Raw genomic sequence first — 26,663 nt, 5'->3', positions numbered from 1 at the left:
AAAACAATTTTCCACAACTCAGATAAAGTAGTAATTTCCACACAAGACTGGAAGAGGACATAAGTGAAGGCAAGAAATTGTGTGGAGGGGCTGGAGAGATAGTACAGCTTGTAAGGTGGCCCTTGTATGTGGCCAACCCAGGTTTGACCCCTGGCATCTCATACGGTCCCCTGAGCACTGCCAGGAGTAACCCCAGAGCAAAGCCCAGTATGGCCCAAAAACAAAACAAAACAATAACAAAAAAGACATTGTGTGGAAGGAAAGGAGAGAAGAGTCTTTGTTTTATATAAATTCTTAATATTTCTTATGCTAATGGCTACATTTTTAAAGAACAAAATATTCCTACATTAAATCTTCCCTCTGGAGAGTGAAACTAGATGGTAAGGTAAAATATGACAAGCTGCTGATAATCAATGTCATTAAAGATTCCAGTAACAAATTATTAAGGCAAAATTTCAATTTAAGGCTCGGAGATAGTACCCCTAAGTGTGGCCCTTCTCTGTAGCACTACCAGGCTGAGCAAAGAACCATCGCACCCATACAACCAGGCAGCACCACTGAGAGAGGCCTTATCAATAGCTCTAACTGTATTATATTAAACATAAATGTACTTACCTTAAAATACATGTTTATTTCTTTATTATTTTATAACTTTCCATTTAAAGTATAGTATTAAATAGAACAATGCAGAAATTGTTCATTTCTCTCAATAAAATAAATACTCAATAACTGCAACAAGGATATTTCAGGTACAGAGGTTCTACTTCATTCTGTAATATTTTTCTCAGCGTTTGTTTCCATCCCTGATTCTGTAGACAATTCCTACTTTTTTCTTATTCATCAAATGCTGCAGTGAAGTTGCCTCACAATCTTAAAGGAAAACTGCTGCTCTCTATTAAAAAAAAATTTACTGGTCTATTATATTGTTGCAAGGTCAAACAGATGTCCAAAACCACAAGGATTCTTCTCAGTGCAGTTAATAATGTCTACAACATAAGGCTTAAATTGTCTGGCTATAGAACTTATTATAGCAGTGACACAAACCTTAACAGAGCAAGGATATTATTCTATCACCTTCAAATCATGTACTGTCTCAAGGGCATACTGCAGGGATTTATTTAAAAACATAAACTTGTTTTATTTCCTGAACTGACTCAATTAGTTAAAAGTCCTCTGATATGGAAGTAAACCGGAGTTAGGTAATATTCTTAAAAACTAGATCTTATACAAAAGATCCACCAGCCCAGTGACGATAAATGTCCAAAGTCATTCAGAACTGGAGATTTTGTCCATAAAACTGAGCATAATGGGAGGGGCCTTTGGAACCCTGGTGGTGAGACGTGAACACTCTGGTGATGGGTGTGGATTTAAAAGAGGTATGTTTGAAAAATACAATTAACAATACTATAAATCTTGGTACCTCAGTAAAAGGGTCAAAAAAATTTTAATTTTAAAATTTAAAAAGCAAAAACCAACAAATACACCAGCAGAAGGTAGAAGAAACAGATAAAATAAATAACAGTTACCCAAAGTGTAATAGTAAATAAAATACAGTTATTAATGAATATTTTCATATATTTAGGAACATATTAAGTTTTACTCAATATTAATCAAAATGCAACGCTTACCCGGTGTTTTGCCTTAATTTTCTTTCGATATTCTTCTTTGTCAAATTTGTCCTCTTCTTGAAGCCTTTCTTTTGCTTTATCTAAGTTGATGCCACCAGCACTGTCCTCTTCCTCACAATCCTTCAAGACAGACTTCTGCATCTGTGGCCACTGCTGAACTAACTGTAGATCGAGAAATGGTAAAGTGTGGAGTGTGAGACAGGAAAACAAGAAACTTCTTTTCTTGGTATAATAATTCTGAAATGCTGCTATCTGATTTAGAAATATGATCAGTACTTCTGAAACTTTCTAGCAAATTTCAATATCGAATGAGCAAGCCACAGAAAAGAGCATCCCCATCAGATTAAAACAACACTGCCATGACCCAGTGAGAGAAGGACAAAAGGACACCTCACAAAATAATGTGGAAGAGCTGACTCAAGGTGAGTTCCAAAGTTGTTCACGGTCTGTCCTCTACTGACTCAGCTGCACATGTCCATGCAGAACAAGCCAGTCGACAGGTCAGGCCCCAGTGATAATACACATGGCTGGACAACACTTCTCTCACTTAAGGTGTGGTTTTACTTTCCTATTTTTCTGACTAAAATTAATCTCGTTGATAGTCTTGTTCCTATACCCTCACACTGGCACATTTTAGGTGCTAAAAAAAAAAATCAATGAATGAATGATTTATCAGCTCATACTACCCATAGGAACAAAAATAATTCTGTGGTTTAAAAAAATTAATTTTCACAGGTCTGCTCAAATCCACACAACTTTACACCTTCAGTTTGCAACTAGGAACAAATGGTGGCTTTAAAGACATGGCACCCACGCAGGGGTCAAAGTGCCTGGTTAAATGCCCTGTCGTGTTCACCAGCCAACTATATAATCCTGAATAAATTACTTAATATCAGGATATCCGAGTCTCTTCTTTAAAAATTATCTTTCAATACTGAATATCTAAGTCCCTTCTTAAAAAATAATCTAACACTGTAAATATCAATTTAGACAAAAATTATTCTTGTTTTTAAACTCAGTAATTGTTGTTTGATGGATTTAAGTAGACGAATTGAGAGAGTTGCCATTGTTTTTAAAAGCTCACTAATCAAGCAGCAGGCCAATGGAAGATGCAGACGTATCCATCACAGGTATTAATGCCTCCTTCTCACCCACATGAGGTAAGTGAGACTCCAGTGTGCCTTGCAACTACAGTCCCTTTTCAAGATGTCTCAATTTTTGGCAACACATGAAGGGGTTCACAAATACCATCACAACAGAAGCTGCTCTAGTCTTCACTGACACTGAGCCAGTCAGAGGATCCACTGTGTTGGTAAGAAGGCGACACACTCCTGACTCCTTATCTCTTTTTTCTATCAAGAGGAAAAGGTTTATCACACTGTGGGCCGAGTGAACAACAGATCCAAAGTCTCAGTAAGGCTAACAGTCAAACAAAGCTACTCTCAGCAGTAAGCACACGATGAAACACTCTAGTAGAGGATTTACACTCATCTTGAAACTAATTGGTACAATCTGCAATTAAACCCAGTTGCACAGTAAGGAACCTCATTAAGCTAACAACACTAATTTTATTTTACATTGAGAAACTGATGTAATACAACTTTATCAAGTAGCCTGCTTCTCAGGCGCTGATCTCCTTTGATATATACTAAGAAACGGAGCATGTATCATTTATAGACTTCCTCTGCAACTTCAACACCTCTAAACTGCACTGAATTTTGTTAGTTTACATGATTTATATATAATTTTATTCCTCTTATTAGTGCAAATCTGGAAATTGAGAGTTTCTTAATGTTTCTAAACTGTTGACTTCAAAATGAAACGGAAATATACTTTATTAAATACAGACTGCTCAGGCAGTATTTATTTTAATAATGATGATGAAACAACTGATATGATAAAATCAATATTAAAAGCTGTTATTGTGACATTAGACAATAGTTTAACTTTTTCTGAGGGCTTAGTTGATGTTAGGTGCTGTCCTAAGCATTGGGAACAGTGTAGTAAGCAATGTCAAAAATAACTGCCCATCAGACAACTTCATTCAGCCACTGGAATGGAAGGAACAGGCAACAGCCAAATAAATGAACAATGCAAAGTCATATAGTAAGTGCTATGAAGTAAAAGGGACAAAGCAAATGGGATTACACTAGCAGGATATGCTGTGAATTCAATTAGAATTACAGGAGGCTGAGAATAAAACTTTTTTAAAAAATGACATTCAAAAGATTCTGCTCTGAGTATTTATTACCATTACTTCGTACCAAAGAAGTCCCTCAGCACTCTAGATCTCTATCCATTTCAAAACTGAAGATATTATGGAATAGCTTGAGCTTTCTTAAGTCATCTGTGAGCGGTAACCCTTTCCCTGACCAATGGACATGTATTCATAGTAAGACAAAGTTAATGGTGAGATGAAAAGTGTCTTCCAAATGTCCAAGATCATAGCAAAGAATTCCTTCCAAGGTAAGGTCAGTCAGTAAGAAACACACCAGTCCAGAATCTAAAACTGAGGGATTGCAAAGCACTCTAGAGGCAAGTAAGAGCAGCTGTGCAAAGTGCTGGCACTATTCCTCTGCTTGCCCTCATGAAACATGTTGCTGACCACCATGGCAAGAAAATCTTAGCTGGGGTTGGAATAACAGTACAGCAGGCATTACCTGTTTTACATGCAGCCTACTCGGGTTTGATTCCTGGCACCCTATATGGAGAGCCAGAAGACCTGAACACTGCCAGGTGTGGCCCTTTCTTCTACCAAAATATCTGTAAAAAAACCTTAGAAAGCTCAAAAGTAACTATGAGCTATTATCACCAAGTATATCAGTTTACTGTCAGTGCAATATTTCTTTCTAAAGATGAGGAGTTGGGCCAGAGCGATAGTAAAGTGGGTAGGGCCTTGCACGAGGCCAACCTGGGTTCAATCCTTGCATGCCATATGGTCCCCCAAGTACTGCCAAGAGTAATTCCTGAGTGCAGAGCCAGGAATAACCTCTGAGCATCGCTAGGTGTGATCCAATAAGCAAAAAATAAATAAAGATGCAGAGTTGAGGAAATGTCTGTATTAACACTGAAGGAAACAGCCTAGGGCATTGTGGAGAACTGCTTTCCGTATTTGAAAAAAAGGACAGGTGAGCAGCAGAGTCTATAATACATGGAATGTATGTCAGAAACTAAATATGTACAGAATCTTACCTCTCCTTCATCAGTAAACATTATTTTCTTATTCACTTTAAAATTTCTCTTCATTACTTTCTTTGCTTCTGCAACCTTGGTCACTTTTTTTTTGACATTGGATTTAGAAGTTTCTTTCTTCTGCAATGAATAAACAAACAAAAACTGTGATTAAGCAAATAGTTACTTTACATTAACGAGTGAGCTTTGGCATACACTTCCAAAACTGAGTCACAGTCACATTTTACTGACATTAAAAATATGTCCAAAAATGAAATTAATAGACTTTTAAACTAATGACCCTTCTAATGTGAATAGAATTTAAGTTTAAAACAGAAAACTAGGGGCTGGAGCAATAGCACAGCAGGTAGGGTGTTTGCCTTGCACGCGGCCAACCCAGGCTGACCCAGGTTCGAATCCCAGCATCCCATATGGTCCCCTGAGCACCGCCAGGGGTAATTCCTGAGTGTAGAACCAGGAGTAACCCCTGTGCATTGCTGGATGTGACCCAAAAAGCAAAAATAAAATAAAATAAAATAAAATAAAATAGAAAACCATCAGACGGAGGAGGTGGGGAAGGGGTGCGGCTGGAGGGAAACTGGGGACACTGGTGGTGGAAAATGTACACTGGTGAAGAAATGAGTACTGGCACATTATAGGACTGAAACTCAATCATAAACAACTTTGTAACTGTGTATCTCACTGTAATTCAATTAAAAATAATTTTTTTAAAAAACTAAACATAACCTTAAATTTTTCCTCTATTACTATTATTATGCTATCTTGATAACGATGAAGCACCAAAAACTACACAATAATACAATAAGTGAATAATTAATTACCTTCCAACTAAATAATATAGACAACATTAAGAAAGAATTAGAATACTTAATAGGATACTCACCAGGACATAGTGTCCTAAAACCACTATAACAAACTAATAAAATTCTGAAGTCCCTAATTATGCTATATGCATAGTGAGTGAATCAGCAAAGATGAGATATAATAGAGGGCTCTGACGAATGTGCTAAAAGGTAAATTACTTTTTAGAAAGAGTTGGATAACTTTCCCCAAATTAGAGCCAGTAGTAGTGATGTTTTATGCAGTAATTAAAAGCAGCCCCCATTACTCAGTGTAGGAATTAAAATGGGAGTTGAATTCAATCTCTACAGCCTATGACTTAAAGAAGGGCAAGTCTCTCCCAAAATGCTTTAGTTGTAAACTGAGGACAGTATGCATGCTGATACAAGGATTATTAGGAGAGTTTAATAATGTAAACCACAAGACTTAAGTGCTAAATAAAACTCTAAATCCACATATTGATTACCTACTGATTACAAAAAGATCGTGTCAACTGCAGAGAGGCTTATGCAATTTTCGCAAAATTCCAGGCTCTGAGCTCATGACTGTCTCTGTACCAAATGAAACCGCCCAAGTAAAAGAGGAGGGACTAGGGACTGGAGCAATAGCACAGCGGGTATGGCGTTTGCCTTGCATGCGGCTGACCCGGGTTCGATTCCAGCATCCCATATGGTCCCCTGAGCACTGCCAGGAGTAATTCCTGAATGCAGAACCAGGAGTAACCTCTGTGCTTCGCCGGGTGTGACCCAAAAAGAAAAAAAAAAAGAGGAGGGACTAATCTAGACAGCATGAATTATCAGAAGCTTCCAAACACAGGTGTTAATCACAACTGTAAAAACACATGCACAAAAACAAAATTTAAAAAAAGGTACATTTTAATAATTAAAATAACCTGCTTAAACAATACATCTTAAAATTCAAATATCAATATTTAATAACTATTTCCTACGCTATTATAAGTCATATATGTCATATCTTGATATATGTCATATCTTGATTATATATATAGATTATATATCTATCTCAAGATCTTTGTGAAAAGAAAGTAGTGCTTAAAAATTTCTTCTTCCTATAAGACACTCCATTTCCTCCATCCCCCTAGGAATGCATCAATGTTACTATCTGGTGCTGTAAGATTTCAAACATCCTGTGCCTATATCCACAACCCCTCCCAGATCTGAGTGTTGAGATTACAGTCCTGAGTAAATAAATACAACCCTCATTGCTTTACATAGCTAAACTATGTAGTGGCAAAGTAGGAGTCTTAGTTTAATATCTTTCTTTGAATTCATTTTTGCAGGAAATATATGCATATGAGTTTTATAAAGGATATTCAGTTTCATGGTTGCCTTCATGTTCTTTCTTTAACTCAGTTTACCTCCCAAGAAGCACATACTATTTCTAGAGTTTTCTGTATGCATGCATATTCAATTATATATAAAGAACATTAAGTTATGAAAAGAGCTACTCTTGCCTTGGTTTATGTTCATAATCTGGGTATTCATGTATATCTATCCCTAGAAAAAGTTACAGTGCTCAAAGACTTATGTATTTGTTCATTTAAAAAGTTGAAAATGTGCTATTGGGGGTAAGACAGAACTTGAAGGTTATTACGCTAAATGAAATAAGGCACTGTAGCACTGTCATCCCACTGTTCATCGATTTGCTCGAGCGGGCACCAGTAAAGTCTCCACTGCGAGACTTGTTACTGTTTTTGGCATATCATATACACCACAGGTAGCTTGCCAGGCTGTGCCATGTGGGCGGAATACTCTTGGTAGCTTGCCGGGCTCTCCGAGAGGGACGGAGAAATCGAACACGAGTCGGCCACATGCAAGGCAAATGCCCTACCCACTTTGAAGGCAAAGACAACTTCTGGATGGTTTCATTCATATGTGGAATATGAATAGCCAAAGTAAATGAACTGGCCCAAGACAACAAAAACTAACTCTGAAAATTATGGTGCTTACTGGACTTAAAGGGAAGGCAGATGAAAGTAATAGGAAGAGAGGTATTTCAGCGGTAGGACTGTGCTCGAAGACTGATAGTGGGTGTGGTGAGTATTATTATAAGCTATCTAGCTATCAGAAAGAGCACTTTAAAGTTACCAAAGATAATCCAAAAATTCTCCAAACATGTTGTTTAGATTTATAATTCCACTCCACATTTGAAGTAAATTATCTCCACAACTATTTAAAATAAATTATTAAGGCAAGGATGTAACTCAAGTGGTAGAGCTTGTGCTCTCCCTGTGAGCCCATAGGTCCAAACCCTGGCACAGCAAGCACTGAGGAGGTGTTCCCAGTGAACCCCTAGCATACTGGGTCTGGTCCCCACAACAACCTCTCCCCAAAACAGAACTTATGTTGGCTGACTGACATGAAAAATATGAATGGGAAAATTTAATTTACACTTGCATTTAACACCCTTTTAAAGGTTTTATCTTCTGTGCACTGTAGATATTTTTGCCAGATTTAAATAAATCTCTCGCTATTTATCTATTTGTAGAACCTCTTCATTTGTTAGGCTGAAGAGATTAAAGCATGTGCCTTATACTTGGCTAACTCTTGTTCAACCCCAGCACTGCCTATGGTTCCCTGAGACCACTAGGAGTAACTCCTGAGAGCAGAGTCGGCAGCAGCACTTAGGCACCACCAGATGTGGTACGAACCCTGCTCTCCTCAAAAAGAAACTTTTATTTCTTAAAGATACCTCAGGATTTCCCCCACTTAATAATTTACATTTAAGCTTATGCCATATAAGGAAATATTAAGCAGTTTTGTTTTGCTTATTTTTGCCAAGAAGATCATTTTCCATAATCAATTATGTGTTTAAATAATAAATTTTGGGGAGTTATGAATTATTTTAAAGTATTTTTCCAACTACCAGGCTTTTGCGAGGTGTTGGGGGGATACCCAGCAATGCTCAGGGATCACTTCTGGCAATGCTTGGGAGAACATACTGGTGCCGGGAATTGAATCAGGGTTCAAGCACCTTAACCTCTGTATTATCTCTCCAGATCCTCTACTAGACATTTTAAAATATATATTTACTTTTCAAGATGCAGGTTTTATTTTTCTTGAAAGTTTCAACATTGCCACATGGATTAGGGGGAAGTACTCATTACTACTTTATACTTCTATTAATTAAATCACGCCCCCCCAAAAAAGTATGTCTATTGATAGGAAAGAGTTCTATTTTAGCTACAAGACTCCATTATTGGAACAAGAACAAAATTTGTGACAGCCATAAAACACACTGAAAGATTTGCTGACAAGATGTAAAACACCAAAATGCAATTTTCTTTTCTATTTGCACTTCTTCCACAGCATGCATGCTAGACTTTAAATTAAAATGCTAAAAGAAAAATATCATAAAATACAAAACTGATAAAATAGCAAGTTACTCTCAAGGTCTTGTGCTCTTGTAGGAGGTTGCTACAAATAACTTGGAATTTACAGGAACAGTTATAAAAATAGCAATGGTTCCTTTTAGAAGAACCATGTTAGTTAAAAAGATTCAAATCAATGGGGGAAAAATTAATCCTTAAGTATAAGCATCACTAGTAGAAATCCTAGAGATAACATAAAAATATCTTTGTAACAAAAGAAAAGAAAAAAAAAGGAAAAGAAAAACCAAAGGGAGACAGAAGTTCAAATGAAAGGAAAAGATATTTTTAAGAATCAGAATTTTCTGCTTCCTTAAAGTACCTCCCATGTGTCACTGAATAATTAATAGCTCATAATAGTAAATGAAGGAAACCAACAAAATAAAGAACTTTGCTGTGGACTTTGAAAGCATCTATAATAGACTAAGCCCTCAGGTGAAATATAAGCAATTCATAGCATTTGTAAGTCTGGATGTCCAGAAGTTCAAATGTTCTTAACTTCAGATCATTGACCAAATAACCTAATTCTATAAGATCTTTTCTTAAAAAGCAAAACTGACTGCTATGCAAAGATAACTCCTAAGTTCTCCTAAACTTACTGAGCTATAATAATTCACACATTCTAATTTTATAATAGTAAGGATGTACTATTTGATATTTGGCATTAAAGGCTTCTACAGAATCTTTTCATAACTCTTCAAGCCCAGAGCACCACCAGGTCCCCAAGCAGCCACCAGGTATAGATCCTGAGAATCACCAGGTGTACCCCCCAGACCAATCAATAAACAAACTACCCTGCTGATAAATGATATAAAGCACCTTTTCTAAGCACTCAAGGGTCATTAGTATGTCTTCACTGAAAAAAAAAAATCTAAGGGCCAGGTAAATGGCTCAATAGGCCAGAGAGCACAATCAGCATGTGGAGGGCCTGATGTTTAAAGCCCATGCCTTACTCACAAGCTACGGCCAACCCCACTACAACCCCACCATTAAAAAAAGGAGTCAAAAGCTTGATAAGTTTATAAACTAGTTTAAGGTCAAATAATATAAACCCTGTATTAGGAGTAGCAGTTCCTATCATTATCAAGGTAACAATGGATGACACTAAACGTTTCAGGATTATCGGTTCATGTAACCACTCCATACCCCTCGCCTATTAACTTCCAATACAGTTCAGTGGACCCCCTCCACCTTTTGTCCACACCTCCCTCCCTCCCACTACTCACCCTCCCTCTATCTCCCCCTTTCTCTTGCCCTCCATAATCCAAAATTTGTTTGGGTTTGTTTGTTCTGAGATGATGCAAATATTTTATATTAAATGATAATGACAAAATATGAAATATTCATGATTCATTTTAAAAGCCTCTAAATAGGTTAACAAATGAGAAAGTAGACAATGAAATTTGTTTGTTATATTCCTCTCTCAGCCCAAAAACTATTTAAGTATGTAATGATCTCGGCTTTGTTGACTTCCTCTGGTTATGTAGGATCATAATGTACAATTATTCCATACAGCATGTTTTAATCAGACTCTCCTATCACTGACAGAAAGTTCTGATGCTTCTCCAAAATTCCTACTATGCACATCCAGTTACTAGGAATGATTCCTAGAAATTGCTTATTAATAAACTGAGCGTACTATCCTCTTAACTACTCAATGTCTTAACAGAAGAACTTTCCAGGGTCCCAGGATGTTTCAGTGGTAGAGTACTTGCGTTGCAGGAATAAGGTGACAAATTTAATTCTTGGCATTGCCCTATATACCAGTACAAGATCCAAGTCCTTGGCATTGCAACCAAGTGTGCAACGGCACAGAAATTAGAGCAATAATGATAAGAAAGCAGGAAAGGAGGGAAATAACTCCAATATATCTCCAACAATCTCTGTTTTTCTCTATTCTAATCTCCTAATTTCTTATATATATATTCCCCACTAAATGCAATAATTGTGGCAGTGTTTTGAGGTGGCTTATTATTTTGCAGGGGGGTCTGCCATCCAGAGCTACATCCAGTGCTAGGGACTATGGCGGTCTTATTTTCCCTTGATCTTTATTTTTTATCTTTTTAAATTTAAATTTATTATTTGACGTTCTTTTATAATACTATTAATACTAGTTTCTCATGAACATAACTCCAACTCCTTTGAAGTAGCATTTCAGTGTAAAATCTTTTTCATCTCTTTCACAGTTTAAGATTTAAATTTCTTGTCTTCAACCAGGCAGCTTTTTATCAACATTAAAGATGATAAAATAAGCAGTCCCATCATCATCATTTAGGCCTCATCCCCAACTGTATATCATACTCAGTCAAATCTATTATTCTTTATTGTCTTAGTTCTCATTTTAAGTAGTATGTTCGATCTTCAAATATTCATACTTTTGTAATATCTAGAGAATAATTTCAAATTCTTCTGCACTACCTTAGGAAATTTTCTTCAGTTCCTCGAAACCATCTATGCCATTTTTGCTTGTTTTACTGGCTAGAAAATATCATTTGCTCCACACCATTCCCCATCCTCCACCCTCCACCCACCAAAAAAAGTCATTATAGAAGCTAAATCTCAGATATTTCTTTCTCTTTAATAAAATTATGGAATCAGTCATATTTTGCCTGAGGAATCCAATTTTTAACCTGCCACTTTTAATAAATATTTCTATATTAGGGAGCAGGCAGCTGGAAGCAATTTAGGGAAATGAAGCTTGATACATTTTTTTTGCCTCTCTTTTTAGATTTCCAAAAATGACGGTATGGATTTCATTTCTAACATATCCAAATTGGCTACATCAATTTCTGTTGTGCGCGACAATTCTGAAACAGGAACTTAGAACAATTATAAACTGCATACCAAAATAAAAATTTAAAAAAGAGTACTATAAAATGAAAAGCAAATTTGTACCACCTGATCATTTTGCTAAGAAGATTAAGGGAGATTGACAACATAAGGAAGGTAGTACTGGTGGCAATGAACTAAATTAAATTAAAGACCTGAGATAGCATTTACGGAACTTACAAACAGGACACAGAAGCATTCTTCTTCTGGGGAGCTCCTGAACCATCTCTAACCCTACCATCTCCCTTCAAACACTATTAAATACTCAGATGTAATGTACGAAAGCTCATTTAATCAAAATTTGTTTGAGCAAAATGCGGTAATACCAAAACAACATTCAACAATCAGTTTAACTGAGAACTCCATAGCTGTCTAGAGTACTTACCAGAAAAACAAATTACTTGTCAGTCTGCCTAGTCTGATCTGAATTTCCAAAAATCTATCGTGGAAATTTGCTTTTAAAATATACCACATAATGGTAGTTGTTCAGTGAGCCACCAATCTAAAGAATTATACGCAAAGGCACACATGCATATGCATCTATATTCTAAATATAAAACCAGAATCTCTCTGACTTAAGGCTTCACAAAGAATGACAGTGCTAGAGCTAAGATGTATAATAAATTAAAACTGGGCTTGGCACCTGGTTAGCTTTTTTTGTGACATGCTATTTCAAGACATTTAGAGATGCTGAGACCAGCCTCCAGCTCCCCAAGATAAAGTCATCACTGCTATTGTTCATTTGTTTTTCCAGTCTGACATTTTCCTAAATTGGCTGGCATTAATAAATCACAAGCCATGTATGGGATGCACCTTAACCACATCATAGGTAAATGAAAAATAACAAGAAAAACTAGCAGGTCCAATCCAAGCCACACTCACCAATACATTTGTTGTATTAAAATGCTACCTAAGCAAAACCTACCAAAATTCAAAGCCCATATGTATCATATTTTTTTTAAAAATGAGGTTTATAGTGCCCAATCATCCTAAATTGAGTGTTCTTTAAGAAAAATACATTTATAGGACCAGAGCATAGTATAGTGGCTAGGACATTTGCCTTATATGGCTGACCTAGGTTTTATTCCAGATACCACATATGTTCTCCTGAGCTTCTCTATGAGTGATCCCTTAGATTGGAGTAGGAATATGCTTTGAGCACTGCCAGATGATGCCAAAAATAAATAAACATAAAAACCACATATAAGATGGTAAAACAAAAATTTTACCATTTGATTGATATAAATAATATATTGATATAAATAACAGCATTATCTAGCATAGGGACTGGAGTGATAGCACAGTGGGTAGGGCATTTGTCTTGCACGCAGCTGACCCGGGTTCCATTCCTCCGTCCCTCTTGAAGAGCCAGGCAAGCTACCGAGAGTATCCTGCCCGCACAGCAGAGCCTGGCAAGCTACCCATGGCATATTCGATACGCTAAAAACAGTAACAACAAGTCTCACAATGGAGACGTTACTGGTGCCCGCTCGAGCAGATGGATGAACAACGGGACAACAGTGCTACAGTGCAGTGCAATTAGCATAGAACTTGGAAGGATAAAAGAGTCCTCCAAGATCACCTACAGAAACAACATCTTCACACACATGCGCACGCAGACACACACACAGACACAAAGACACAGACACACAAACACACACACTCACCAATTTCAAGACTGGAGCCAGAGAAATAATACAGTGGGCAAAATGCTTGCCTTGCACCATCCCATATGGCTGCCTGAGCCCGGCATGAGTAATTCCTGAGTGCAAAACTATGGGTATGCCAGCTCAGCTTACTAGGAGTGAGCTGTGCCAGGTGTAGCCAAAAAAAAAAAAAATTCGGGACTGTACTGCTGTTAAATACGAACAAAATCAGAGCTAGAACTTGTAATCTTCCTAAACCTAGTAGTTAACGCTCTTATTTTCACATCAGTATAAAAACATTTACTATTATGTCACTGAAAGTTACAGTATAGCATCAGCATGTTAGAAACATCTCAGAATCTACACTTTCGGGGCTGGAGTGACAGCACAGCGGGTAGGGCGTTTGCCTTGCATGTAGCTGACCCAGGTTCAATTCCCAGCATCCCATATGGTCCCCTGAGCACCGCCAGGAGTAACCCCTGTGCATTGCCAGGTGTGACCCAAAAAGCAAAAAAAAAAAAAAACTATACTTTCTTTACAAATCAGCTTTCTTAAACAATACTCAGAGACCTATAAGACAGAAATTAAGAGTTTTCAGACAGCAAATCCTTTATGATGAAAAGAATTCCTCATGGAATGTATGTTCAAAGAGCTATTTTGTTTTTCATAGAAGGAACACAGATGTGACAATTTTTCTTTTGTCTCTTAAATATTTAACTTCTGGGCCAGAGGGGCTGCAGGGGGCAGGGAAGCCCTATTACTTGGCCCCACTTTTTTATGGCAAATTGCACGCTAAGAATACAGAGATTAATACAGATTCCATTTGCTTACTTGCCCTTTTAACATTGAAACTTTGTATTTTAAATGAAAGCCACTGGAAACTGTTGGCAGATTCTTGATCATTAGTTTTTGTTCTTACACTTAGAATAATTCCTTGCTATTTTACTGGTAAGTTTGTAAGACTAAAATATATTCATTTTGAGTAAATATAACTTACCAAAACTACTATAAACCCATAATTCCCAGAGAATTAAAACAAAATTTTTGCTGGTCCCCAAGCTTCATACTACATAGTCAAACAACTTTAAAAAACAGATCATTCTCCTTACTACTATCTCATACAGACTAGAAAATGTAGAAACTGTCAATATGCTTGAAATTTCTTCCCTAGAAGGTAGGCTAGATTACACTGCTTAAGATTCAACACTGGCTATATTTTGGGACCATCCTCACCTATCCTCAACCTTCCATGGGAATCTCTTACACTGTCATAAAATTGCTTCTAATTTTTAAGAGGTCCTTTTACTTTTGGAATACACCTCTTAGATAATAAACACCCCAAAAAGATGGTCTTTGTCTTAGTCTTTTTTTTTTTTTTTTTTTTTGCTTTTTGGGTCACACCCGGCAATGCACAGGGGTTACTCCTGGCTTTGCACTCAGAAATTACTCCTGGCGATGCTTGGGGGACCATATGGGATGCCAGGAATCGAATCCAGGTTGGCCGCGTGCAAGGCAAACGCCCTACCTGTTGTGTTACTGTTCCATCCCCGTATTCATCTTTTACTTCTAGAATAAGCACTAATGTCTTTGTCTTAATCATCCTTTACTTCTAGAATGAGCACTAACCTGTTCCCGAGCTAATCAACACTTTTTGTGAAATTGAGCCTGAGCCATTCAAGACCATTTTTGGATGAGAAGAGTATTCATTAAAAGACTGCAAAATGTGTTATTTTGTTATCCAGTCTAGTATCAACTTGCTTAAAGTATCACAGAAATAAGCAAATCTATTATATCACAGCTGATATTATTTGTTAAAGAGGAAAAATTTACTGACTGGGGACAATAAAATACGAGCAAAAAGTCAAAGTATGAAAATGTTATCAGGAGTCACTCTGGGTGTCTGTCCATGAGCTAAATTCATCCAGCAGGAAAGGGTACATCATCTCAGGCGGGACTAAGACTTCATCTCTCATTAAGGCAGATTAAGCTTCCTACGGACACCAGTCTGCTCATAATATTATGATGCATTTTCTAGAGGACTATAGGCATTCACAACTAGACCAAATGTATACCAAAGAACTTTGTGATTATTTACTGGTAAGGTTGATCTACTTCTTATTCAACAGAGTGAGGAAGAATGCTATTAGGGAAGGAAATAGGGGCTGGATACCTTAAGCAGAATGAAACCCTATGCTTTACACTGAGCAGATGCCAAACTCTGGCATCTTTTTTGTGGAATAAGGAGGTTGCAAACTCATGCCTAACTATTTCTGACTGGCCCTTGTGTTTCCCCACACAAGTCTCTTTTACTCATATAAATCTATTTCTTAATTCACTCTACAATAAGAAATTTGATCTAAGCTCCAAATGCCCTAAACTAAAGTTATCTTGAGTGCCAAATGATAAGCATTTCTTGATGTATTTACTTTGTTCATCAAGAAGTCATTAAACTTTTGAGAAGTTTACAAAAGGCTACCCAGAGAAGCCATATGTCAGGTGCTATGTTAGATGTTTTTTTATTTCATTTACCTCCACTTACTTACACTCTTTTGAAGTATTGCTTGCATCATACAGGTGGCAAAACTAATAATAAAACAAGCTGAATAGTTATCCAGCTAAAGGAACAGAGACAGACTCCAAGACAAGTACATTACTTCAAATTCTATATTCTCAAATTGTGTACTCCTCTGAAGATCCCACTGTCACTGATTAAAATAAAATCGAGAAGCTCTGTTTGTGGCAGGACTTATTTTACTCTCCAAATACTGTTACCCATAACCTCCCTCAGAGACAGACATACAGTTTCTACTTGAACAAACTCTTTGAGGGAATTCACAAAATAAAGAAAACATGTTATATTGGGATGCCCATTGTCAATGTTGCTGCACATTTTTTAAAAAAATAAATGACATCAACAGAAACAACTACGTTTTTTCTCTAAAAACATAGTGTAGTTTTCAAACCAAGTAACTAACAAAATCTGAGGTGAATGCTTTTGTTCAAGTTCCAGTACTGCCTTTGAGAAGTCTGTACTGATAATGAAAACAAAGAAATCCTATTTTCTTATGTCATTCTAGGAAAAAGACAATTGTAATTACAGTTAGAGGGGAAATAAAGTAAGAGAGAAAGTTAGAAAGGTAATAAGACTTCTGTGAAAAGCTTCAGGGAAGACTCCAGGACAAAAGAGACAGCATGTGTAGAATAAAATAGACAGGGGAAAGGACAGCCAGGCAGGGTTAAGGCAGTTACGGTAATCAAAGAAGACAATGTGAAAACAAAATCACAAGAAAGCAAGGGACAAGAGGGAGGAAAAGCAGTGAAAAACAAAATCCCTCTCACAATTAGTGGCACACTGCAAAAACATTGCACTACACTGCCAAATTATTTCCCCCTCTCCAGACACTGAACTAAGCTATCAACACAAAGATAGGAAAACAAAATTACTAAACCTACAAGAAACTTTGAGAAGTTCTTAAACAACCACTGACAAAAGGCAGAATAACCATTCATCTTCCAAATATTTTCTCCACTATATCAAAAGAACATCTAGGAGATGAAATTAAGTGTGTTATAGTCAAAAGAAAAGAGTATACTGGAACAAGAAACTGGGACTCAGTGTGGTCATCTCTAAGGCTCCGTGCTATCATTAACCATTATGATTTAAAATATATTCTACACTTTCCCAAACATCCCAATTATTTAAACATACAATTATTTAAAGAATTTGGTCACATCCTTAACAAGTGCAAACAATAAATAAATAACTCTAATATAAAAAAAACTTACCTCTGAGCTAAAGTACAGCAAATAGAGCACTTCCCTTAAACCCACCTGCTCTGGGTTTTATTCCCAGCATCATATATGTTAGTCCCCCACCCCACTCCAGCTCCACCTGGAGTGCAGAGCCAGCAGTAAACCCTGAGCATCTCTGGATGTGCCCCACCCAAAAAATTACCTCAAAGTTATTTTAAATAGCTACCAATAGTATCTCGCCCCCATGGTAGAGCCTGGCAAGCTACCCGTGGCGTATTCGATATGCCAAAAACAGTAACAAGTCTCGAGATGGAGACGTTACTGGTGCCCGCTTAAGCAAATCAATGAGCAACAGGATGACAGTGACAGTGACAGTGACATTAAGTTTCAATCTAATTCAAGAAAATGGAATCACTAGAAATTTTATCCATTGAATGCAATAAATTTTACATTTGTGTAAAGACTTCTGGAATTAAGATACGAAACCCAGGGCTGGAGAGATAGTCCAGCAAGTAGGGAGTTTGTCTTGCACAGGGCCAACCTGGGTTCAATACCCCTGAGTCCTTCGAGGAGTGCTCCATGGGCACAGAACTGGAAATAACCCATGAGGACTGCCAGCAATAAGAAAACAAACAAGATATGAAATTCACCAATAATTTGCCTCAATCGTTCTAAATCTAAAGTGCCTTATTTCAAATTTTCCTAATAAAAACAACAAACTATCATTCAGCAACTTGATCTGATACCTATTTGACATCTTTAAGAAGCCTTAATCAACTAGAGTTAAAATTATAGTTATAGTTAAGTATAATTATAGTTGGACTGGAGTAATAGCACAGCATATATAGGGCATTTGCCTTGCATGCGGTGAACAGGAATAATATTAAAGGTTAATTTTTATCTTGCTTTACAATGAGCTAACCATTATTTAGAAAAATGAGTAAACTTTCTTACTGCTTTGCCAGAGAAGAGAGTACCTAAGAAAGCCTTCCTAAAAATAAATAAATAAATAAATGCAAGCCTCTTATCTTATTCAAAGAAAGGCTACAAATCAGAATGCAATACCATTATCTGTTGTGCAATATGAAATGGGTGAAGTGGGGTAAATTGTATGCACTTAAGCATGGGGGGTGGGTAGAAGTACAAAAAAATCAAAAGAATGGCTAACCAAGCATATCCATACAAATATGCGACAGGATTATAGCAGTTTTTGTTTTCTTTGTTTTATATCCCAAATCCCCAGAACAGCAAATGACCCACAAAAATTACTAGTCATAGGGTCAGAAAGAGAGCAGAGAGTGTAAGGCACATGTCTTGCATGCAGCTGACCCAGTTCAATCCCCTGCACTATGTAGTCCTCTGAGCATCACTGAGAATTAGCCCAGGAAGCCCTAGGCTTCACCAGAGAGGTAACCCCGGGAACTGCAAGGCCAAACACCACTTCCTCAGATCCTAGTAACGAACCCCAGCCTGGTCTATAAGAATGGATTCCCCACACTACTTGGATGCTTCCTAACCCCCACCCCCAAATTAGAATCATAAGAGTTATTCACAAAAAAATAAAACAATGAGAAACAAATCCCTCATTATCCTAAAGAAGCTCAACTATTCATTTTTTAATAAAGTCTTTACTGATGCCACTTTTCTTCCTCTTCCTATAAGCTGGTTAACATGGCCTATTTCAGCTCATTTCTCTTGATTTGTTATGTTACTATTACATCTATGTCCATTTCTCTTGTGCCTGTATAAATGTTCAAATGTATAAATTTCCATTTGTCTTTTGAAATTCACTAGATTATTAAATCAATCACACTAAACTCTGTAGACTATGGACATTCATAAGTATTGGTTAATATCATTTATTCATACATCAAATTTATTAGTGCACTGCAATCATTTCCAATTGATTAACCTATTGGTGGGGAGGTGGATAAGGTACCTTCATAGCATGTGGCTGACCCAGGTTCAATCCCTGATACAAGAGACCCCTTGGAGCAGAGTCGAGAGTTGCTCCTGAGCTTGGTCAGGTGTGGCACAAAACAAAACAAACAAATATCACTGGAATTGATATTTTAAAATCATGTTTAATTGATTTATTTATGGAGTTCCTGTACTTGAGAACCTAAAATTCAATATCTATGAATAATTTAAAAAACTGATGTTTTGTCAGTATTATACAAAACATTTAACCGTTTGGTTGAATCCAGCATCCTAGAGTACATATCTAATATGAAAAAAAGTACAGAACATGGTGTAATAATTTTCATTCTAAATTGCAAGATCAGAGGAGAAAGTGAATTCCTGATATCCTGGGCTCATTAAGTTGAAATTATATAAGATAGTCACATTTGATTTAGAATCTAAATAAAATCATTTCATAAATGTCACTGATTAAAAATGATTAAATGATCTATTTACAAATAGAGACTGATAATCAAAGAAAAGGAAAATTTCATCTGATTAGTTTCCAGTAATAATGTTAATATAAAAAATTAGACAAGATCATGATTTATTTACAAGACAAAGCCAAAGTAACCATTCCTTATTCAATGTCTATTCTTAACATCATTAACTAAAGAAATGTATCCTTTCTGATATATATAATACATATCTATAAATATCACTGTATCGCTGTCATCCCGTTATTCGTCGATTTACTCGAGCGGCACCAGTAATGTCTCTATTACACTCAGCCCTGAGATTTTAGCAGCCTCTACCTACTCATCTTTCCCAACGATTGGAGGCTCTTTCAGAGTCAGGGGAATGAGACCTATCATTACTGTTTTTAGTATATCAAATACACCATGGGTAGCTTACCAGATTCTGCCTTGTGGGCAGGATACTCCTGGTAGCTTGCCAGGCTCTCTGAGAGGTATGTATATATCGTTTACTGTATTTGGATATGAATACACCATGGGGAGCTTGCAAGGCTCTCCCGTGTGGGCAATAGACTCTTGGTAGCTTGTCAGGTTCTCCAAGAGGGAGAAGAAGGCTACTAGCTTCTGGGAGCTTGGTCTTATAGTCTCTGGATGTTGGCCGTTGGTATAATTACATGGCGCCGGGTGCAGTTTGCAGGTGTGGCTGCCAAGCTACTGGAAAATGGGGGGTCTGAGTGGAGAAGGCCCAGTCCCAATCCGAGCAGGCTTGGATATCTCAGCCCCGGGTCCCGCACACCTGAGTTCCTCTGCCGGTCCCTTCATGTGTGAGGCTTGTCTGAACACATGGATAGTGGCCTTGAGCATGGCTGTGGCTGGGTTCTGGAGGTCTTCAACTGTCAAGGCTCTACTTTGGGTGGGGAGGGAAAGGCAACCTGTCCACTTTGAGGGGACTTATATACATATATTTATATATATTATTCTATTTCCTGGTGAACTTTCAAGAAGAGAGAATTTTGCTATGTGTTGAAAGAGAACAAGTGATAGGGTAGATTTTAGTAAATTTATATAAAATGATCTATAGAAAACAGACAAATACAGGTCCCTAATTAATAAAAACTTCAAAAGTACAAACATATTAAGTTAAAAAGACAAATACTGGGCTGGAGAGATAGTACAGCGGGTACAACACTTGCCTTGCACACAACCAAACTGACTGTGTTCAATCCCTGGCATCCTATAAGTTCTCCTCAGCACCACCAAGAGTAATTTGTGTGCAGAGCCAGGAGTAAGCCCTGAGCATTGACAGGTGTGGTCCCAAATCCAAAAATTAAATAAATAAAAGGAAAATACTAAATTCTAAATTTCCAAATACACTGTAATGTAGTTAATTTTCTAAACATGGACCTTTAAAAGAGACATATAACAAGCTTATTCCTTTTGACCTCATCTTCATGCTATGGAATAGGAAATGACAGAACAGCTTATTATATTGGGATTCCAGCCAGTAAAGAAGCAAAATTAACTGAGCCTAAAGAAACCTCAGTTTTATAAACAATCATATATGACTGATAGTCCCAATTTTAAAACCATGAAGTCAAGCCCATGTTAAAAGTCATCCAGAATTTCTAAACACCTATACTACATTAAAGCTATCCATTTCATGAAAAACTATAGTATTAAGAGTACCCATTCTTAGAGATAAACAAATGGGACTATATTAAACTACAAAGCTTCTGCACAAAAGATACAGTGACCAGAATACAAAGACAATCTACAGAATGGGAAAGGATATTCACCCAATACCCATCTGATAAAAGGTTGATATAAGGGGTATATAAAACACTGGTTGAGCTCTACAAGAAGAAAACATCAAACCCCATCAGAAAATGGGTCGAAGAAATGAACAGAAACTTTTCCAAGGAAGAGATATGAATGCCCAAAAGGCACATGAAAAAATGTTCTGCATCACTAATCATCAGGGAGGTGCAGATCAAAACAACCATGAGATACCACCTCACACCACAGAGAATGGCACACATCCAAAAAAACAAAAGCAACTGCTGTTGGAGAGGATGTGGGGAGAAAGGGACCCTTCTACACTGCTGGTGGGAATGCCGACTGGTCCAGTCCCTTTGGAAAACAATATGGACGCTTCTCAAAAAATTAGAAATTGAGCTTCCATTTGATCCAGCAATACCACTTCTGGGAATATATCCCGAAGAAGCAAAAAAGTATAGCCGAAATGACATCTTCACTTATATGTTCATCGCAGCACTATTTACAATAGCCAGAATCTGGAAAAAACCCGAGTGCCCAAGAACAGATGACTGGTTAAAGAAACTTTGGTACATCTATACAATGGAATACTATGCAGCTGTTAGAAAAGATGAAGTCATGAACTTTGCATATAAGTGTATCAACATGGAAAGTATCATGCTAAGTGAAATGAGCCAGAAAGAGAGGGACAGACATAGAAAGATTGCACTCATCTGTGGAATATAAAATAACACAGTAGGAGACTAATACCCAAGAATAATAGTATATAATACCAGGAGGTTGGCTCCATAGCTTGGAAGCTGGCCTCACACACTGGTGGAAAGGCATCCCAGATAGAGAAGGGAACACCAAGTAAAATGTGATTGGAGATCCCACGCGGGAAGGGAGATGCGTGCCGAAAGTAGACTAGAGACTGAACATGATGGCCACTCAATACCCCTATTGCAAACCACAACACCCAAAAAGAGAAATAGAGAGCAAATTGGAATGCCCTGCCACAAAGGCGGGGTGGGGTGGGGGGGATGGGACTGGGGGTGAGAGGGATACTGGGTTCATCGGTGGTGGAGAATGTACACTGGTGGAGGGATGGGCTCTCAAACATTGTATGAGGGAAACACAAGCATGAAAATGTGCAAATCTGTAACTGTACCCTCACGGTGATTCATAATTAAAAAATAAATTAATTTAAAAAATAAAAATAAAAGAGTACCCGTTCTTTTGCTGTTATTTTTGGACCACACCCAGAGATGCTCAGGGCTTACTCCTGGCTTTGCGCTCAGTGATCACTCTTGGTAGGGCTCAGGGGACCATATGTGGTGCTGGAGATCAAGCCCAGGTAGGCCATATGCAAGGCAAATGCCTTACCTACTGTACTATAACTCTGGCCCCAATACCCATTCATATAAAAAAAAATTAACTCAATACCCCCCTCCCCACCCAAAGCGCAAAAAAGAGTAAGCTTACATACTTTGCCTTCTCTCTTATTTTAAACTACTTTCCAAAATCATCATGAGGGAACTTTCATGAATTTATCTACTGATTACTTTTAGAGCTTCCCACTAACAAATCAGAAGATTTTGTCTCTTAAATCTAATGGATCTGAAAGAACATATAAAGGAATAATGTAAGAGTTTTAATTTTTTTAATCGAAATCACTATACTAATAATTGGTGGTGCAAATTATTTGGGCTATTGAGGGATCACTCAAATGGCCAAGTTTACTCTGCACGGAGAAGACATGGGTTTGGTCCCCAGCACTACAGATACCAGTGTCACCAAGAGTAGTCCCTGAGTACCAGTGAATAGGGCACAAGTATAATTTACCAAAAAAAAAAAAATGTAGTGAATATAATGATGATGATTTATAATGATGAACTGTTGGAATCTTTATAAAGCTTTAAACCAGTGTCACTTTAATTTAAAACTTTTAAGAATGTGGATCCCTTTGAATTGTCCTATAGCAAGGGCAGGGAGTGAAGAGGAGGAAAAAATTTCAACAGCGTAGTAAAGAATTTCCACATACAGCAAGGAAAACAATGGGCTAATATGGTATCTATTAAAAGATCACGTGGCCTTTTTTCAGAGTAATAGACTAGGCCCAACCAGCAACATTTGCATGTGTGTTGATTGTAGCAAATCTGCATTCTTTTATTTTTTAATTTTGGTTCTGGGTCATACCTAGGGTTTTCAGGGCTTACTATTTGCTCTGCGCATGGGGGTCACTTCCCATGGTGCTCTGGAGATCATGGTGCCAGGGATCAAATCTGGGCCTTCTGCATGCAAAGCCTGCAGAGGTTTTTGAGCTAGCTTTCTGGCCCTGTACCCTTTTAAATATAACAAATTAAAAAGGAAATGAAAACGGATTCTAGACACTTGCTTCATTAATGAGGCAGTATAACAGATTAAGCATATAACATCTGAAACTGCTTATTACTATGTCCAAATCCCAGCACTACAATTTATTATCTGAAGATGTTTTAACCTCCCAATCTAAAATAGGAAAGAGAAAGTTTTTTTGCAAGAGGGTATTTTAAGAATCAGAAAGTATAGTGAAGTGTTTAGTAAACAATTCATCACAACAAAAGACTCCTTTCTTCTTGTCACCACCATCACGGCACTGAATAAAAGAAACAGCATAGCTGCCCAATTCAGACAGAAAAATGAGGCCTCCTTATCGTCACTCTAGTATTCAGAGTAACCTCAAAGTTATCGAAATTTTGATCAAAGACTTCTACTCTGCTCCTGTTACCTTCAACCCACAGGCCTCCTCAGGCGTTCAGCACAGACCATCTGACCGCTGGCCCACCTGTTCCTTTCTACTTCTAACTTTGGTGTCCTTTCATTTCGTACTCTTTCCTGTGTACTAAGCAGACCTGACCCCAAGTTTTAAATTATTTCTCTGCTTTAGAATGAGAACAGAGAGATAGTCACCATGTTTGATTTAAAATAAGGTAATTGTAAAAAGCTTGGAAAATAAATCCCTACTAAGAATCATATGTAGTATTCAAGAAAATAATTTTTTTAAACTGTAACAGTGCCAGAGATATACTTGCCTTGAATGCAACAGACCCCAGTTCGATTCTAGCACCATATAAGATCAATACCCTGAGCACACTGATTACTGAGAGGTGTGGCCAGCCATCAGCCCCCTTCCACCCAAAAAAAAACCCGGCAGAAGAGACAGTATAGTGGTTAAAGTACCTATCTGGCATGTAGCCTATCCCTGTTTGGTTCCCAGCACCAGAGGTAGCTCAAAAATCACCAGAAGCAACTCCCCACCTCCAGCACAGAGCTGGAAATAGCACCGTCCAGGGATGGCCAGGTGTGATAAAAAAAATAAATAAATAAAAAACTATCAAAGATAAATACAATCATCAAAATATTTGCTTAAAGTTATTCCACCTTTCCATCACGATCTGATCTAAGTATTAATCTATTGATTCACTGCCAGGACAGAAAAGGCACTTTTAAATGTGTTATATTGGGACTTCCTGCTCTGGTGACACAGCAGAACCTCTCCTACTATAAATTTCTAGTAAAACTGACTTTTAAAATAATCAGAGAGCTTCCCAATAAGATGAGAGCTTTCGCAATAAAATAAGAGCTTTAGCAATAAAATAGAGGTTTGGCAATAAAACACATTGCTAATTTTGCAAAAAGGATCCCAAGAGTCAGAAAAAGAAAAGGGAAATGGGTAGTCTTGAGATGTGCTACTCACCTAGAAACATACAATAAATACTACATGACGATTATTCTCATACCCGAGCAGAAGACAAATGAGAAATTACTAATTCTTTATAAAACACTCAAAGGGCTGTATCCTCTCTATGAAAGTAAAGAAAAAAAACATTACCAACAGCTCCAAAGAAAGGAAGGTTAATTAATACCTGCTATGAATGAGTTATACATAGAAGAGCATAAGCAGAGAAAGGAAAAAAATCCTCAAGTAAAGTTAAAACCCCAAGGTGTCAAATTTCCATGAACAGAAATTTCCAAGTTAATAAATAAACATAAAAGTTCTGTTTTAAGTTCAAACTCTTGAAAAATACTTAAGAGCAAGTGATGACTAGACTAGCACTATGGAGTATTTAAATATACTTTAAAGAAATATAAATATACCAATGGAACAGGCTGACTAGAAAGACTCAATATAGATTTACAATGTACACAGGTTTATATGTATGAAGAATAAAGGTAGTACATTAAATTAGTGGAAAAGATAGATTTCAATAAACAAGTGCTGGGGGCCGAGAAACAATACAGCAGGTACAGTGCTTTCCTTGAACATAGTCAAACTGGTTCAATGCCTGGCACCACATACGATCTCTCAAACCCTGCTAAGAGTGATCCTTGAGTACAGAGCTAGAAGTAAGCACTTCCAGATGTGGCACCAAAAGCCTAAATACATAAAAAAAAAAAAAAATGAGGGTATAGGGTTGGATCTGAGTCACTATCTGTAAAACTATGCTGAATCCAAAATTCACAAAAATAAATCCTAACCAGATCAAAAACTTGTATGTGTAAGATTAAACCATAAAAGTTCTGAAATAAATACTGGCAAAACTCTCTTCTACCCTACTAGTGAAGGCTCCTTGCCATTTTGAAATGGAACTCAAAATCACAAATGACAAAATTTTCAAATTTGCCTCTGTAACAACCTTAAAAACATGACCTAAACTCAGGAACACAAAAGAAAAACAAACCCACAACAAAGAACACAAACCACGTGCAGTTTATTAGATAGGGAGAAAAGATCATTTTTTTCCAATAAAAAGGACTGATATGAGGAATAAGTAATGAATTTAACAGCCCAACAAAAATAATGGTACAGACAGCTGTCAGATAGTCCATACAAGTGACAAATGAGTCATTCATAATCAAGAAACACAAATAGAAACTTAAAAGAGCCAGCATTTTCCTCATACTTAATTGATTGAAAAGGACAAGTTTTAAAAATATACTGCATTGAGGTGGCTGGAGCGATAGCACAAGCAAGTAGGGCGTTTGCCATGATGCGGCCGACCCGGATTCAATTCCTCTGTCCCTCTGGAAAGCAAGGCAAGCTACCGAGAGTATCCCACCTGCACGGCAGAGCCTGGCAAGCTACCCCTAGTGTATTCGATATGTCAAAAACAGTAACAAGTCTCACAATGGAGACATTACTGGTGTCCAGTCGAGCAAATCGATGAGCAACAGACAACGGTGCTACAGTGCTACTGCATTGAGACTTCAC

General features: G+C 37.3%; 1 protein-coding gene across 1 annotated transcript in view; it reads right to left on the bottom strand.

Moving 5' to 3' along the window:
* Positions 1–26,663, bottom strand: part of DDX10 (DEAD-box helicase 10) — a 251,787-nt gene that overhangs the window by 116,242 nt on the left and 108,882 nt on the right. Inside the window, exons 14-15 of the mRNA XM_004614141.2 lie at positions 4,821–4,940; positions 1,629–1,790 (exon numbers count right to left, since the gene is read on the bottom strand). Of these exons, the coding sequence (XP_004614198.2) occupies positions 1,629–1,790; positions 4,821–4,940 (282 nt within the window). The remainder of the gene's footprint in view (positions 1–1,628; positions 1,791–4,820; positions 4,941–26,663) is intronic.

This window comes from Sorex araneus, chromosome 3 (assembly GCF_027595985.1).
Source record: "Sorex araneus isolate mSorAra2 chromosome 3, mSorAra2.pri, whole genome shotgun sequence".
NCBI lineage: Eukaryota > Metazoa > Chordata > Mammalia > Eulipotyphla > Soricidae > Sorex > Sorex araneus.
Note: the sequence above shows the minus strand (reverse complement) of the source record. Positions and strands in the feature narration are given on the sequence as shown.